The sequence below is a fragment of the Octodon degus genome, unplaced genomic scaffold, assembly GCF_000260255.1.
Source record: "Octodon degus isolate 3935 unplaced genomic scaffold, OctDeg1.0 scaffold00152, whole genome shotgun sequence".
Taxonomy (NCBI): domain Eukaryota; kingdom Metazoa; phylum Chordata; class Mammalia; order Rodentia; family Octodontidae; genus Octodon; species Octodon degus.
This window is the reverse complement of record NW_004524728.1, coordinates 5092249-5108055: the sequence shown is the minus strand read 5'-3', so window position 1 is coordinate 5108055 and position 15807 is coordinate 5092249. Positions and strand designations below refer to the sequence as shown.

The window sequence follows — 15807 nt, the reverse complement described above, 5'->3', positions numbered from 1 at the left end:
GCCCTATTCACAGTTTTTTTGGTTTTGTTTTTTAAGTCCCCACCACCACCTTTTGGACACTTGCTAGGTGTATTTATTTTTCTCTGACATTAATAGGGCAGGGTGCCAAAAACTGAAAAGAATTTTCTGGATAGGAAGGAGGAGGAAGGGGAGGAGTAGAATGTTAAGGTGGTTTATGAAATTGCACTTTAGAAATCACCACTATGCTAGCTTGAGGCAGGGTGCCCCACTACAGAAGGAGTGTGTGCCTGCTGGGGTAAAGCTCAGCAGCAGAGGATTAACTGGGGGCTTGAGGTGCACAGTGAGGAGTGGGGCAGCAGATCTGCTCCAGGAGGCACATTTTTGGGGTGCATTACTGGTCAAAAAAAATAATGCGATAATTACTGGAGGTTCTCCTGAGCTATCTTTGATGTTAGGCCAAGGCTCTCTAGCTGCGTGACTGCTTACACTCCAGTTGTGTGGAGTGGTGTCCACAGCCTCTCGGCCTTTGCATTGAAGGGCCTTCCCGGGTAGCCCGAAGTCCAGCTGAGCCCTGCCACAGCGCTGTGCCACGTGGACCATATTAAACTGTAGTTCTAAGGCTCCTTCTGAGCTCCAAGATTCTATTTGGGAAGGATGGAAGAAAGGGCGGGCGGAGAGAAAGGTTTTCGGGCAGATGAGTTCTAAACACCCCAAAGCGTCCACTTCTTGTTCTAGACCTTGAGCACCACAATGGGGGGCCACGACGGGACACCCCGAGTGTTCCCTTAAGAGGCTGCCGGGCCCTCCCACTGCGGGCGCGAAAGGCTAGAGGAGGGCGGAGGGCAGCGCGCGAGCCGGTCCCGCGGCAGCACCCAGCGCGGCTGGCATGGCAGAGGTGCAGCCGGGGCCGCCGAGCGGCGTTCAGCTCAACGCGCTGCCGGACCACTCCCCGCTGCTGCAGCCCGGCCTGGCTGAACTCCGGCGCCGGGCCCTGGAGGCGAGCGTCCCGCTCGCGCCGCAGCCGCTCTCAGACGCCTTCTTGCTGCGGTTCCTGCGCGCCCGGGATTTCGACCTGGACCTGGCCTGGCGGGTAAGCGCACCGGGTGCAGGCGGGACGGGCGAGTTGTCAGTGACGCTCCACTCCTTCCTGTTTCTCTGGGTCAGTGGAGACGTAAGCCTAGAAAGTGAAGAACCCGGAGTGCTGGCCCATCTGATAGCAGGCACTGGGAGTAGCGCTTGCGGAGGTAAGTCTCCGCAGCCTGTAAACTTTGCGGGGGGGGGGGGGTAAGGGGCAATTAATTGCCTTGCTTTCCTGGTAGAAAATCTATTGTTAAACAGAATCACCTATCATGCCTGCGTCTTGTACAATGAATGATCACTAAGACAACAATATGCAGTGTATTAATTATTGAAAATGTGCTAGTAATCAGTTGTGAAACTGTCTCATTGTTACTTGTTTCTCAATAAAATTATTTAAAATAAAATACAAACAACAACAACAAAAATAAATAAAATAAAATACACAATATGTACCCCACGAAAGTTAAAAAAATAAAGAAAAATAAAAATCGCAACAGATAATGTTGAAATCAGAAAGATATGGGGCCGGGGAGACGGCTCAGTGGAATGAGCACTTTCCTGGCAAGCGCAAGGGACTGAGTTCAATCCCCAGTTCTGAAAAAAAAAAAAAAAAAAAAAGAAAAAAAAAGAAGAAGATAGTAAATACAATGAAAAACATTATTCAACCAATTAGGAAATCTTGAAGAAATGAATGGATTTCCAGATTAATGCAAATTCCAAAGCTAACCCAAGAAGATGCAAAAGTACTGAACAACCGAATAACAAGCACAGTTATTGAGACAGTTAGAAAGAACCCCATGAACTAAAAAGAGTCCAGGAACTCATGTATTTACTGCTGAATTCCACAAAATCTTTTAGGATGTTATAACACCAATATTTCTCAATCTCTTTGATGAAAATGAGAGAGAAGAAATGATTCCAAACTCATTTATGAAAGACAGCATTACTACGATTCCTAAACCAAAGACTCATCTAGCAAAGAAAAAGGGGACAATCACTTTAATGAATGTACTTGCAAAAGCCTTCTAAAAGATATTAGAAAATATAATAAACACATCAATAGAACCTCAAAAATATATAAAACAGTAACATAGAAAGGCAGACAGCTCATCCTTGTTGCATCTGAGCAGAAAACTGACAGGGAAAATGAAATTACCAGTAACACTACAAATCTGAAGCCATACTGTAGCAAAATAGTATTGTTAATAGTAATATTAAAATATAAAATAAAATAAAATATAAAGACAGTAAAGCAGTCACAGATAATTGAAAACAGAGAAGAGAGGAGGTGGTTCCTTAGTGTTTCCAGGGGTATCACAGCTGGGTGAGAGCAGGGGTGGTGGAAAGACTGCAGTTAGAGACGCAGCGTTGAATTTGGCCCTAGGGATTCAGTGTGCCTGTCTGGTCGATAGTGCTGAGGATGCTTACTTCATCGGTCACTTGTGAGGGCTGAACATTGACCAGTTTAATCATCAGAACAAGATGTGCCCAGAACAGTGCCTGGAACACAGCATGCGACCAGCAGGTAGACCAGAGCTGGCACTTTGTCAAAGCGCCTCACTCCATGTCACTGCTGAGCAACAGGATGGCATTATAGCCCAGATTTCCAACCTCAGTGTAAGTTTGTTTAAACTCATTTTTATTGAAAAAGTGATGAGCATGGTAAAAATACTTCAGATAATACAAAATAGTAAAAACAACAACAAAAGAAAAAGTCGGTGGCACTGGGGGTCAGATTATTTTAAATTCCCTGCCCCAAACCTTAGCTTGTACTAAGGTACTACGATTCCTAAACCAAAGACTCATCTAGCAAAGAAAAAGGGGACAATCACTTTAATGAATGTACTTGCAAAAGCCTTCTAAAAGATATTAGAAAATATAATAAACACATCAATAGAACTTCAAAAAATATATAAAACAGTAACATAGAAAGGCAGACAGCTAATGGTAGTACTTCTGTATCCAAAGAGTATGCTTCTGTTGTTTCTCTTTCCAGACATAATGTACACTCATGCAAGGAGGTCTGTGGCATTTTACATGTTGTCTTTTTATTTACTTACTTATTTACTTATTTGTATTTTTCAGGGAAGGATCTACCAGGTGTTCAGGGTCTGACTACTAGACTGGACTTGTAGTGATCCGCTTGTTTACAGCCTCCAAGAGCAGGGCTTTGTTATGTTGAGCTGTGGGGGACTCAGGTCAATAATTTCTGACATTGCCAGTTAAACAGAAGACCCAATGCTATTATGGGCTACTGGACTCTTTTAGAATATTTTGCTAAGTTTACACACCTGTAATATTCAATAATGGAACTTAGAAAAAATGGGGTATACCGATGAATGTCCATTTTGTACCTGTGTATTCAAAGTGGTTAGGATAGATATATAGTTGCATTCTCTTAATGAATAGAATGATTTGTTCTAATGGTGTTTGTAAATAGGATCTCAAGTCCGCATCTTGTACAGCAATTAACCACTAAGAAGAATATATGCAGTGTATTATTTGTTGAATCTGTACTTCCAATTTGATTTGAAACTGTCTCATTGCTATGTTTATCAATAAAATTTTGAAAAAAAAAAGAATTAAGGTCATGGAAAAAAAAAAAGAGCAGGGCTTACAGGTGTATGCCACCACGCCCAGTCTGTCACTGTTTCAGTGTACCCCGGGGGTGGGACCAGCACAGCAGTCCCAGGTTTCTTATTATTTAGATCATTTTCTATCAGTGTGTGCACATTATTGTGTGCAAAAAAATCTTATTCTTTATTGGACTCCTATTATTACATGAGATAGATATATTATATTAAATATTGCTAACCAGTCCCTTTAAAAAAAAAAAAAGAAATGTATTTGGTACAGGGTTTCACTATGCAGCTCAGACTTGTAGTGATCCTTCTGTTTTCAGCCTCCTCAGCAGTAGGATTATAGGTGTGCGCCACCATGCCTGGTCTTGGTGGCCTTCTCGGCTAGCCCTCCAATCCCTGCGCTTGCTTAAGCAGGTGGTTAGTCCGCTGAGCTATCTTGCCAATCCCCAGTCCCTTTTCAGTACATGAATTGTTAACAGCTAATGGTAGTGGTGTTGTCCTGCACACTGTCTGTTCATTCCTGCATTCAGTGACTGCGGTGTGCCTGTCCCTGTACTTAGCCTAGTACTGCACAACATGCAATCAATGGTGGTTGTGGGTTCTTCTGTCACTGACCACACCTTCATATGTCTCCATACTTCAACTTTGTACTATATCAGTCCCTGCTTTTTTTTTTAAGGTGTTCTATCCAAAATTTTCTCTAGAAATGTATGGTTTCTCTTTTGTACGTTGATGTCATTGGTCTATTCAATTTTGTTTTCAATATTGGAGACTGCACCTACAGCCTTACAATTACAATAATTATAATTGTAAAAGGCTGAACGCACAGCCTAATAATAATATAATAATAATAGTTAATATTATTTTAAATTTTTAGACAGGATGTTGCTAAATTGCCCAAACTGGGCTTGGCCTTGTGATCATCCTGTCTTAGCCTCCTAGAGTGATGCATACACAACTTCTCTTCTTTTATTGGGGTTTATTTCATGTTATTACTAAAATAAGAAAACAGCTTTATCTATTTTCCATATGATCTATTGTTATGCAAGTGTCCCACCATCATGGGTGATAAACTAATATATATATATATTCAGCAGTTACTGAATATGTAGCCTCATGTCTTATGAAGAGCGCAGTTTAAACCATGCATATGTACAAGGTGTCATCAAAATATATAACGGATTTTAAGATTTTAAATTTCATTCCTGTACGAGACACATCACTAGTTGGCCTGCTCAGAACACTCCTTTCACTTTGAACACACTTATCTCATTGATCTCGCCACCCTCTGAAGCAGTTCTGGAGATCCTCTTTCATGAGTGTCATTATGAGGCATGATAAACGTTTAGCGACTCCTGCTGCTGAGTGCCATCCAACAGAAAGGCATCTTTGTAAGATGTTATGGCCTGTCCTAATTCATTTTGTGTACTGGATCTGGCACTACGCAACTTCTGGTTCTTGCCCAAGTCAAAATAATCACGAAAAGTAAGTCCAAGACATCCACGTGGCCATGACAGATCAATTAAGCCACACACACTGGAGATTTTCAGAACTGCAGTAGCAAGTGGCAAGAGTGAGGGGAAAGGTGTGCTAAAGGCAAGGAGGAGCATTTTGAGGGGGCAAACTATCAATGTGTCTTTTGTTTTAATTAAAAAAATTAAACAATCATTGTAGTTTTCAATCGCTAGAGGTGACTGATATTAAAAATTGTATGATTTGCTTTCATTTTAGCTGCCTTTGAAAAAGTAATATACAAATAAAAATTACTTCTGGATTTTGTGATATAATTTGTGATACATAACATATATATCAAATCAATCATATAATATATATCATTTATATATTTATATTTGTTACCAAATGGTTCTTTTGTACAATGCCCTTGAGGAATTGGCTAGCCAGACTAAGGCCATTGGATAGAAATCAAGTTTCTGCCTGTGACCTCTTTGTCTTATTTTGTTGCCAGCTAGAAAGAAAAGACTAGAGTGTGAAACTATTTTTTTCTCTGTGGTTGTAGTTAATTCCACATTTTCTTACTTATAACTTACAACTCATATAGTCTGACAGCATGTCAGTTTTCTCATTATTTTAGTGTCTTTATTTGAAGTTATAATGAATCTGTAAAGACTTTTAAAACTAATATCTAATATGCTTGTGTCAGACTCTTTGGTAAATGGTGTTTGCGTGGGCTAGCTCATTGTTTTTTCATTTTAGAAGGAATTGAGATCTACAGAGTAATTTGTCAAAAATGACATTGCTATGAAATGGTGGAGCAGGGATTTGAAGTAAGGTGCAACTCAGGAGAGCCTGTGCTGTCCGGTACGGTGCAGTGGCCTCTTCAGTTTACAGTGAACCTGAAAGCAGTCATGAAGTCCTCCCCCTCGTCTATGTGTCCCTATGAATTCCTGCCTTTTGTAGACCAATAGCCTGCTTCCTTACATTTTTTCTCTAACTATGATTTGAATATATTTTGACCCCTTTAAAACTTGTATGTGCAGTTTAATTCCTACTGTGAGGTATTAGGTGAGTAACTTTATCTTTTTTTTTTCTTTTGGAGTCTTTGCAAGGGTATTAATATTAGGTAATTAGGGTATTTTTTCTTTCTGGAGTCTTTGCAAGGGTATTAATATTAGGTAAAGATAAGGTCATCAGACTGGGGCCTTCATGACAGAGTAACAATAAACAGGAAATAAAAAGAAAGATGGCAAGAAACAGGGAATTGCACTTGGGTGAGACAGGAGAAGGGGAGTGGAAAAGAAAGTAAGAAGGGCCCAGGTGCTCTATGTTATGTATAACAATACCCCCATGAATATATTCATTATATATCACAAACATTCATTAAAATTTTTATTAAAAGAGAGGGAAAGATGCAATAAACACACTTCCTGTCTCTCAGGTGACACCCTGTGCCATCAGACACTGTGTTAGCAAGGGAATCATCCGGTGCAGCCACTACACCTTGGCCCAAACTCCGAGCCAAAATAAATCTCTTTTCTTTGTAATTTACACAATCTGGGATATTTTGTTATTAGCAGCAAAAAACTAAATACATGCGAACTTTTCCATCCTTTATATTGGTGCATTTTTCAAGAGAGTTTGAAGCCTTCAGCATTCTAGGACTCTCCCTGCAAATGTCGATCTAAATGTAGTTCATTTTGTACAGTTTCCTTTGTCACGTGTCTGCTCCAGTCTTCACTCTGCTCCTGATAGTTATTGCCTGAACAAGTGTATAATTTTTCAGAGATTTTTTTGTATAGCTACCATAATGGGGTTATAATAGTTACTTATCATATTTTTTATTTTATGAGGAAAAAAAGCCAATAAAAATGATACAGAATTTCAAAACAAGAATTAGAAAGATGCCATTGTACTCTATGGAAGTGGGCCAAATCTGATCATTTCATGTGAAAAATACATGAAAGGTATAGGAAGAAACTGCGATAAAGCACTCAAAGCACAGCATTTTAAGGATTTGCTTCTAACTTTTGTACAAAACAGGCACTTTCCAATATTGAATATTCATTTAAAGCCTTTTTTTCCTGCTATTGCAGACATAGAGTGCTCTTAATTTCATCATCATAGGCAATGTATTTACATCAGCTAGACTTGTGAATTTATCACTGGAAAAGTAATGAATCAAAGATCTGGGTTTAGATATTTTACTTTCCAAAACTTGAGTACCAGAAGTGTGAAAGTACTTTGTGCATCTTTTTACACAAGGAACTGTGTAGACCTACAGTGGATTTACTTAGGCATTAACTCATTCTCATTCATATGTGTGTATTTTTTGGGAGCCCGGCAATCTGCGGAAGCTGAGCACCTTTCTTCTGTTACAGCAAAGATCCCCTTCATGAGTCCACAGCTTTTATCATTCCACAGGAAAATAAGACTATTATTTTTATAATGTTGCTAATGTGCTTGAATCAGAATTGAAAACCCTCCTCTTATATCAAGGAGACAATCAAAAAATACTGAGCATTGTAAAATGCTATTGACCTTTATTCTGATGCCCCCTAGAACAGGACAAAGAAGGAAAATTCAATTTATAGAGCAGAGTGAGTATCTCAGAATCTACAATGTGCCTATTGTTTTTACTACCTTTGGAAATGTTTTTTAGGTCACCAGTTCTTTCTCTGTGGGCACATTTTCTTTATTTCCTTCTTACCTCTCAGTTGCATTTAACATTTAGCCATGTCCTCTTTTTCTAAAAGTTAAGAAGCATTTATAAAATGCAGAGTTGAATGTGAGGGAGAGAGACAGACAGACATAGGCAAACAGACAGACAGAGCCGACAGATGGTTTCTTTTGGACCCCGGAGTACAGCTTCTCTCACAGCCCAGACAGCTTCTCTCTTTCCCAGCCATTCCCACCAGGGATGCTTTCCAGGGCTCAGAATCACACCTTCAACTTCTGGTATTATTTTATTCTCTAGATTATTGCCAGTTTATTTTTAATAAATTATGCTTATCTAAATACTTTCAAATACAAAATTAGTCCTTCCTTTCAACTGAACTGTAGTTCTGCTTCTCATAGATCTCTATAAACTCAAAACAAATATATTGTGATTTTGGAAACACTGTTTTTCAGTTAGTCTCTATATTTCTGTGGCACTCAGGATTGAACACTTGGCCCCATGCGTATTAAAATAGAATTTTTGGCAGTACCAAGAATAAGGAAGTAGGATCTTATACATGCTAGGCATGTATTCTACTGCAGAGCCACAGCCCCAGCTCTAAAGTATAGCAACTTTTAAATGCACCATTTTACTTTAGTATTCTCCACAATATGCTACCAATATTTGTATCATTTGAATATATTGATTAGCCATTTCTGGTGATTCTTTTAGATAAAAGAAGTAGATTCCTTCAGTCATATCTTGCCAATGTTTACTATCTAGGTTGCAGATCTCTAATGGAAATAGATCCTTTAATTTCTGTGTTTTTTCATATTTACTAAAAATACTAACAGACTTTTAAGGCTTGGCATAGTGTCATTTCAGCCATATTCTATTGGTCCAAGCAAGATGTGAGGTCAGCTCATATTTATCTGGAGGCAACAAAATAGAGCTCTCCCTTTTCTGGAAGGAATGAATGTGTGTCCCTGAAGGGAGGACTTGTGGCTGTCTCTGGAGACTAACGTAGGGAACAATGGAGAATTATGCAATCTTTCTGATTAGCTCCTATCAGCCCAGATCCCTGATGAAGGTGCTGTTCATCAGCTTTCTTTTACTGGGACAAAATACCCAACACCTGCAACTTAAAGACAAAGTTCCACGTGGCTGGTGGTTTAAGAAGCTTCAGTCTGTGATCAGTTGGTGCCATGGAGAAATGTCAAGGTAGAAGGCAGGTGAGCACAGATGCTCTGCTCGCTCGTGCATGTGAACTGGGAAGCAGAGGAGGAGGACAGCACCAATCCAAGAGAAAGATGTGGACGCTCTCTCAGGAATCTCTGGCTTGAGCCTGTGTTGAAGGTTGAAGAAACTAGAATCTGATGTCCACGGGAGATGCCAATAATAAAAGATACACTTGCTAAAGCCCAGCGGAGTTCTTCAAAGACAGACTTCTGCCTTCTTCCTCCTTGATTCCATCCAGGCTGCAGCCCTGTTGGCATGGGGCCTCCGCCATCTGAGTGTGTCTTGCTCCCTCAGTTTGGGGCCTACATGCCAGTCAGGCCTGGAATCACCCCACAGGCACACCCAGAAGTGTGCTTTACTAACTTGCTGAGTTTTCATAATCCAGTCAAGCTGATAATCATGATCAATGATCAGAGATCATTAAATGATCACAGTGTTTGTTTTGACAGCTAAAAGATAACTGATGAAAACTCTGACATAGTGGATAACACAGTTTTAGCCATATTGTCTAGGCTTTCCTTGATTTTTACAAAATGCTTGCCATGCATGCTATTTATGCACAATGTTAATTTTATTTTTCAGTTATTAAAAAACTATTATAAATGGAGATTGGAATGTCCAGAATTAAGTGCAGATCTGCACCCTAGAAGTATTCTTGGCCTTTTGAAGGCAGGCTATCACGGAGTTCTGAGATCCAGGGATCCCACTGGGAGCAGAGTTCTTATTTACAGAATCGGTGAGTCATGCACAGCTCTTACCACTTTCCCTTCCCTCCTCTTCGTTCTTCTCTTTTCTTCTTTTTTTCTTTTACTGCCATGCTGACAGTGTCACTGTGTCCATCTTTAAGAACTTAGGCTTAAGTTTTTATGATTTGCCTTAGGTTTAATTTAGATTTTTTTTTTCAATACCAGGGATTGAACTCAGGACCCTACACTTGCTAAGCAAGTGCTTATTCTACTGAGCTATCAGCCCGGGCCCAAAAAGGTGTTTTTTTTTTTTCTTTTCTTTTTTTCTTTTTTTTTCCCAGAACTGGGGATTGAACTCAGGTCCTTGTGCTTGCCAGGGAAGCACTTATTCTACTGAGCCATCTCCCCAGCCATTAATTTAGATCTTAATGTTTTCCAAATATAACAACATTTTTGTAGTTGTGAGAAAATTAACAGAAACTAGTGAAAGTCCTATTTCCATTTCCCACATGGTCACTGCATAAGAGAAAAGAAAAACTGAGAAAAGAAATGGTAGAATGAAGTAAAAAGGCTCAGTGTGAAGCATGTGAAACATTCTTAATAGGAATTATAAAAGAAAATTCTGAACAATAGAAGTCCCAGGAGATCATACATACATTTTCATTTTTCATGTGCACTGATACATTCTAAGCAAAGGATCTTGGACATGGAAGGTGTCTCAGTTACTCTTCTCTCATTGCTGGGACAGAATATCCAAACCCCAAAACTAAGGAAGGAAGGATTTATTTAGCTCACAGTCAGTGGAGGTTTCAGTTCATACTCAGCTGGATCCAAGGCAGAGTGGCTCATGGCAGAGAGAACAGGCAACTGTTCATGGTGGTGGCAAAGAGCAAGATCTCAAAGAGAGTGGCAGCAGCTCACCCAGCTAACGAGCCTCTCTCCTCTCCTTACATTGTAATGCAAACTACCTGCCCCAGGGCAGGTGCAGCAGCCACACTTACAGCAATCAGTCACAAACTCCAGAATCTACCCCATGACTGCATGAGGCTTTTGGGAGGACACTTATAGACAAACCCTAACAGAAGATACTCTTAAACATTTGTGAAAACAAAAACAAAAACAAAAACCATTTGTGGAATGAACAAGTGAATGATTTATTCAATAAAACTCAGAGTAAGGAGCAAAGTACTTGAACCCTTCGATGGAGGGTGTGGCAGGGTGCCCCAGGATCCATGGAAATGGTAGCACACACTGTAAGGCATTAGTTAATTTATTTCTAGCTAGCTAGCTAGTTAGCTAGTTAGCTAGTTAGCTGGTTAGCTAGCTTGCTCTTTCTTTCTTTCTTTCTTTCTTTCTTTCTTTCTTTCTTTCTTTCTTTCTTTCTCTTTCTTTCTTCCTTCCTACTGTTTTCTCTTTTATTTTTAGGGCACCCTAGTGTTCTCTGTAGGTTGATGTCTTATCTTTTCAGCTGATATAACAAAATCCCATAGACTGAGTAGCTTATAGAGAAGGTTAGCTCCCATAATTCCAGAACCTGGGAAATCCTACATTAGAGAATCAGCAGATTTGGTTTTTCTAGTGAGGGCATTTGCTGGTTCATGGACAGACATTTCACTCAAACCTCAAAAGTGGAAGAGGCAAAATATCCTTTCTGGGTCTTTTGGATAGGGGCACTTATCTTTTTCATGAGGAAAAGGATAGCCTAGTCACATGCAAAAGGCCACCTCCTAATACCCTGACTGTGGGAGTTCAGATTTCAGCATATGAATTTTGTCCTGATATGTACACTTAGACCATGGCACTGGGTGACCTATAATTTCTGCTTCTTTAGTTTTGTGTCTGGTTAGAAATGTTAGGTAAAGGTGAAAAATTCTCACTGTTCCCAGGAACTTCTTATAGCCTAGGTGACAGGACATAGATAATCAACAGTTCATGAAAATCGTAACTTTATGGAAACTTCTTTTTTTTTTTTTTGAGGTAGGGTCTTACTGCTTGCTTAACCTGGGCTTCTTGTCTCAGCCTCCTAAAAATGCATGCCACCATGCCTGCTGACCTTCATGTCTTTGAATATTTTTTTTTATATCTTAGTGTTTGCCAACTGTTATTATGTAAGATTCCTGCCTTACAGTGCTGCTTTCTTGAAAGAAGATTCTACAACTGTGTCTTGAAAGTGTCCTTAAGTAGGATGATTCTGTTTTGTTTTGTTTTTTACCTGAGGTTATGAGTCAGTAAAACTGGGTTAATGATGGGGTTTTACCATTGATAAAACAGGCATCGTACTGTTCTGTCCATACCTTCTGCCCTAGTACCAGAAGCAGCTGCATAAATTCTGGGCCATGAAGTACCCTTAACTCTTTAAAGACAAGGCTGCCAATATCTATGTTTTGTTTTAAAAAGAAAAATGTATTATAAAAATATAGGGTACCCACTTACATCTGAATCTCAGACAAATAATTTTTTAGTATGCATGGGGCATTTTTATGCTATGAAATGATATCAGTTTATCTGAAATTTAACTTGAACTTGGCATACTCGATTTTATGTGACAACTTTATTTAGGATCCCAAGGACATAACACAGAAACCACAGCTGGTTCATCCTGCTAGTCTGGGCTTTACAATGTTCCATCTGGGGCAGGTAAAGAAGAATACTTTGACAGTGAAAAAAAAAAGTATTATTTTGATTATAAAATCCTTGACAATGAACCATTCGGTGTATAGTTGAGCCTGGGTCTCTTATGGTATATTGATTTAAAATATGTTAACTCATGGGTAGTTTTAGATCATAAAAACATAGTCCAGTGAGGATCAGAGCAGGAAAGTATCATGAAGGAAAGAGATTAGCAAATCTCCCCTGTTACGTTTTTGTAGAATGAAATGAAAAATTTGGAAGAGTTCTGTGAGTAAAATAAAAGGATGAGATAAAGAAAAATTACAGGTATTTTTGATTGAATTGAATTAATAGGCAGAGCTAAAGAAAGAAATCTATGCTAGAGCTTTTTGCTGTAGACTTAGCACAAGGCCCTTCCCTCTGTACCATCTGGGCAGAGAAATCTCTCCCTCCACAACAGTGGGGCAACTTACCATGAAACTAAGTTTTGATCCTTATCAGCCTATATGTCAGAGGGCATAATTCCATGCATTTTGGGATAAACTACTCCACTAGAACAGCAAAGGTAAATTTTAACAACAAATACTAAGTTTTGGCTGGCTTAGTTCTTCTGAAAAGAAGTGATGGGTTGTGTTGCCTGGATTGAAATCCCTGCTCATTTTACTTCAGTGAAAAACTGAGTAGCCACAACTTATTTTACTCATGTTAAATGGACATAAAAGTTAAAAGTTACCATGTAGGGTTACTGTTCTTGCAGGAGAGTTATGGCAAGCATTAAATCTGGATTTACCCCCCCCCCCACAAACATAACAGAATACTTCTTGGTATATAATAATCACTCAATAAATGTTAGGTAGATACTAGAAAAGGAATTAAAAATTTAATTTCTTTTGCCCTAATAGAACCTACAGTGGATCCAGCACTATCCACAGAACTTTCTATGATAACAAAACTGTTCTACTGTAGCCACAAGCTGTGGCCCTAAGTGGCTCCTGAGCACTCTATTTTAGCAGAGAAACTGAATTAGTAATTTGAATACTCACAGGTAGCCAGCACTATTAGGTCAGATATTTCAGTTGGTTAGCTCAGAAATTTAGATCAGGAACTGCTTTCACTTGCACTGTTCATGTATTTGATTATCGTAGCATTCAAGCAGTGTCTTAAGCAGCACAGTACTTTGTGAGCTGGATAGATCATTCGGATGTTTATCAGAAACCTGTTTTAAAAGACTGCATTGTCTAGGAGTCCTGATTATCTTTCCTCTTCCTAGACAGCTTCTGCCTTGTTACCAGAAGCTATCACTTAACAGGTAAAGCTTCTGTACTTCAGCCATTTATGACAAACACTCTTCCTCAGTCCCACAACACCCTCCCATCTCCACCCTAACCATCACCCCTCTTGTTTTTAGTCAGCTCTTAAAGTAGTGATGTTTACCACCCACACTTTCACAGAGGTCCTCTTCATTTTATTCTGGTCTGGTTTCACCTCCACCTCTGCTGAAAAGACCTTAAACAATCATCAACGACCTTCTTTTCACCAAATCTAATGAACACGTGTAGTTCCATTTCACTCAGCCTCCCAGTACAGTGAACCCCTCTGAATTATCCTCTTCTCTTGGCTTCTCGAATACCCCATTCTCCTGATGTTATCCTTTGCCCTTCTTTATCTCCTTTCTTTGTGTCACCATTTTCACTCATCCTTTTAAATTTTAGCTTCCTTAAGCACTGGCCTTCACCTCTGCTTCACAGGCATTTTTTTCTTCTTTTAAAGGAGAAAGCATAGATCTAAGATAATCCCTGCAATAGATTGCCATATATGCACAACCAACTCCCAGAATTATTACCAAGTTGTGAGAAAACATACAATCAAGGTATAAACTGAAAAGGATTATTACAGTAAAAGACACATTATCATTAACCCCTTTGAAAGAGTTTTCCTCGAACACCCTTATCTCACCACTTTTGCTGCTTTGTGGCTTTGTGAAGCAGTTCGGCAAGTCCTCCTTTGCGTCTTTAGTTGCCATCTCATGGCTGCTTCAAGGCCCTCAATCAATTCAAAACGTCTGCCTTTCCTGGTCACTTTGACTCTAGGTAAATGCCCAAGGGTCTATCTGATGGTGAGTAAGGCGGATGAGGGTACACCGTAATGTGCTCATTTCACAGAAATTGCTGGAGATGTTTTGAATCAATCCAGAATATTGGGGCAGCTGTGAAAACACACTCCTAAAAGAGAACTCCCAGAATTTCTTCAGAAAGTGGGAGGAAGGATGGGCTAAGTGTGTTAAAAACAAGTGGAATTCATGGCCATGTGTTTTTTGTTTTCTCTTCAATTTTTTATTTTTATTAGTATAGAATGATTACATTCCTTACAGAGAGCTAGCACCTGTACAGAACACATCTTTTCTATTTTATGTATTTGGTACAGGGTCTTACTAGGCAACATGGACTCATCCTGATCCTTCTGTTTTCAGCCTCCCCAGAGCTGGGATTACAGGCGTGTGCCACCACGCCTGGTCCGATAATACATCTTAATTCTTTTACTGTAATGGTATTTTTATTTTAAACGTTTACCATAATTTGGGATCTTGCTTCATATTCTTGCCCTCATCTTCTTTGGGGATCCAAATCCATAAATCACCTTTCTATCTCAGCTCTATCCAGTGGAATTTCTCACAGTCATCATTTGGACATGTTCATACTTACGATTTTTTCCCCTAAAAACACTCCTTAGTTTTCTTACTAAATGATACTACCAACCTGACCAGTGGCCTACCTCATAAACTTCACTCTTTTGAAATTTTATCACTAGCTATGAATAAGCTTTCTTGTCATTTATCTGTTTGGTAGTCCATAGATCTTTCAGTCTGAATACTTTATATATTTTCTCCATTATGGAAAAATTTCTCTACTGTTACGATTTCTGTCTTTATTTCTTGTTCTGTATTAGTCTAGATCTCTTTATTCACATAAATATTAAAATTTCTAGATTTAGCTGTACTTGCCTCTTTCTATTCATATTTATCAATTTTTGGTTTTCTATGCCAAGTTTGAGAGTGTTCAGCTTGATCTTTCAGATTCACTAACTGCCTGTGTCTTTTTTCTCACTTGTCCCAATAAATAAATTTTTACTGAATTGTCTTTTTATTTCAGGATCTCAACTGATTCTTTTTAAATAATTGCTTGTCCTTACAGTAATAGCTTTCGATATTTCTCCTCCAACCCCTCCCTGCGACTACAGTTTCTCATTTCTTACTTTCTTAACTGCTTCCTTTAGTTTGCATACTTTATGTACAGAGTTTGGTTCCTGTGTATAATATTACAATTGTTTTTAGGCAATATCCTTTTTTAAGGTTGACTGCTTACCTGTCCACTGCTGTCATTTCTGCCTTCAAGCCCTGTCCCAGCGATTGTGGGGGCAGAATGGAGTGTGTGGACAAGCAGGTCTAGACGCCCTCAAGGCACAGGCACTGTTGGTTTTTCCAGGAGTGGAATGTGTGACTTCCTGGGGTATTTCTTCAGCTATTCTAATATATATA

At 39.2% G+C, this 15807-nt stretch overlaps 1 protein-coding gene across 2 annotated transcripts in view; it reads left to right on the top strand.

Moving 5' to 3' along the window:
* The first annotated feature begins 232 nt into the window (after positions 1-232).
* The window catches only part of Ttpa (alpha tocopherol transfer protein), a 24447-nt gene continuing 8872 nt past the window's right edge, over positions 233-15807 (top strand). Inside the window, exons 1-3 of one of the 2 annotated variants that reach the window (XM_023702452.1) lie at positions 974-1051; positions 8815-8969; positions 9559-9712. In XM_023702452.1, coding sequence (XP_023558220.1) covers positions 8943-8969; positions 9559-9712 — 181 coding nt within the window. In that variant the 5' untranslated portion in view covers positions 974-1051; positions 8815-8942. Of the gene's footprint in view, positions 1052-8814; positions 8970-9558; positions 9713-15807 lie in introns of both variants that reach the window. The other variant, XM_004642360.2, reaches the window with a different exon arrangement.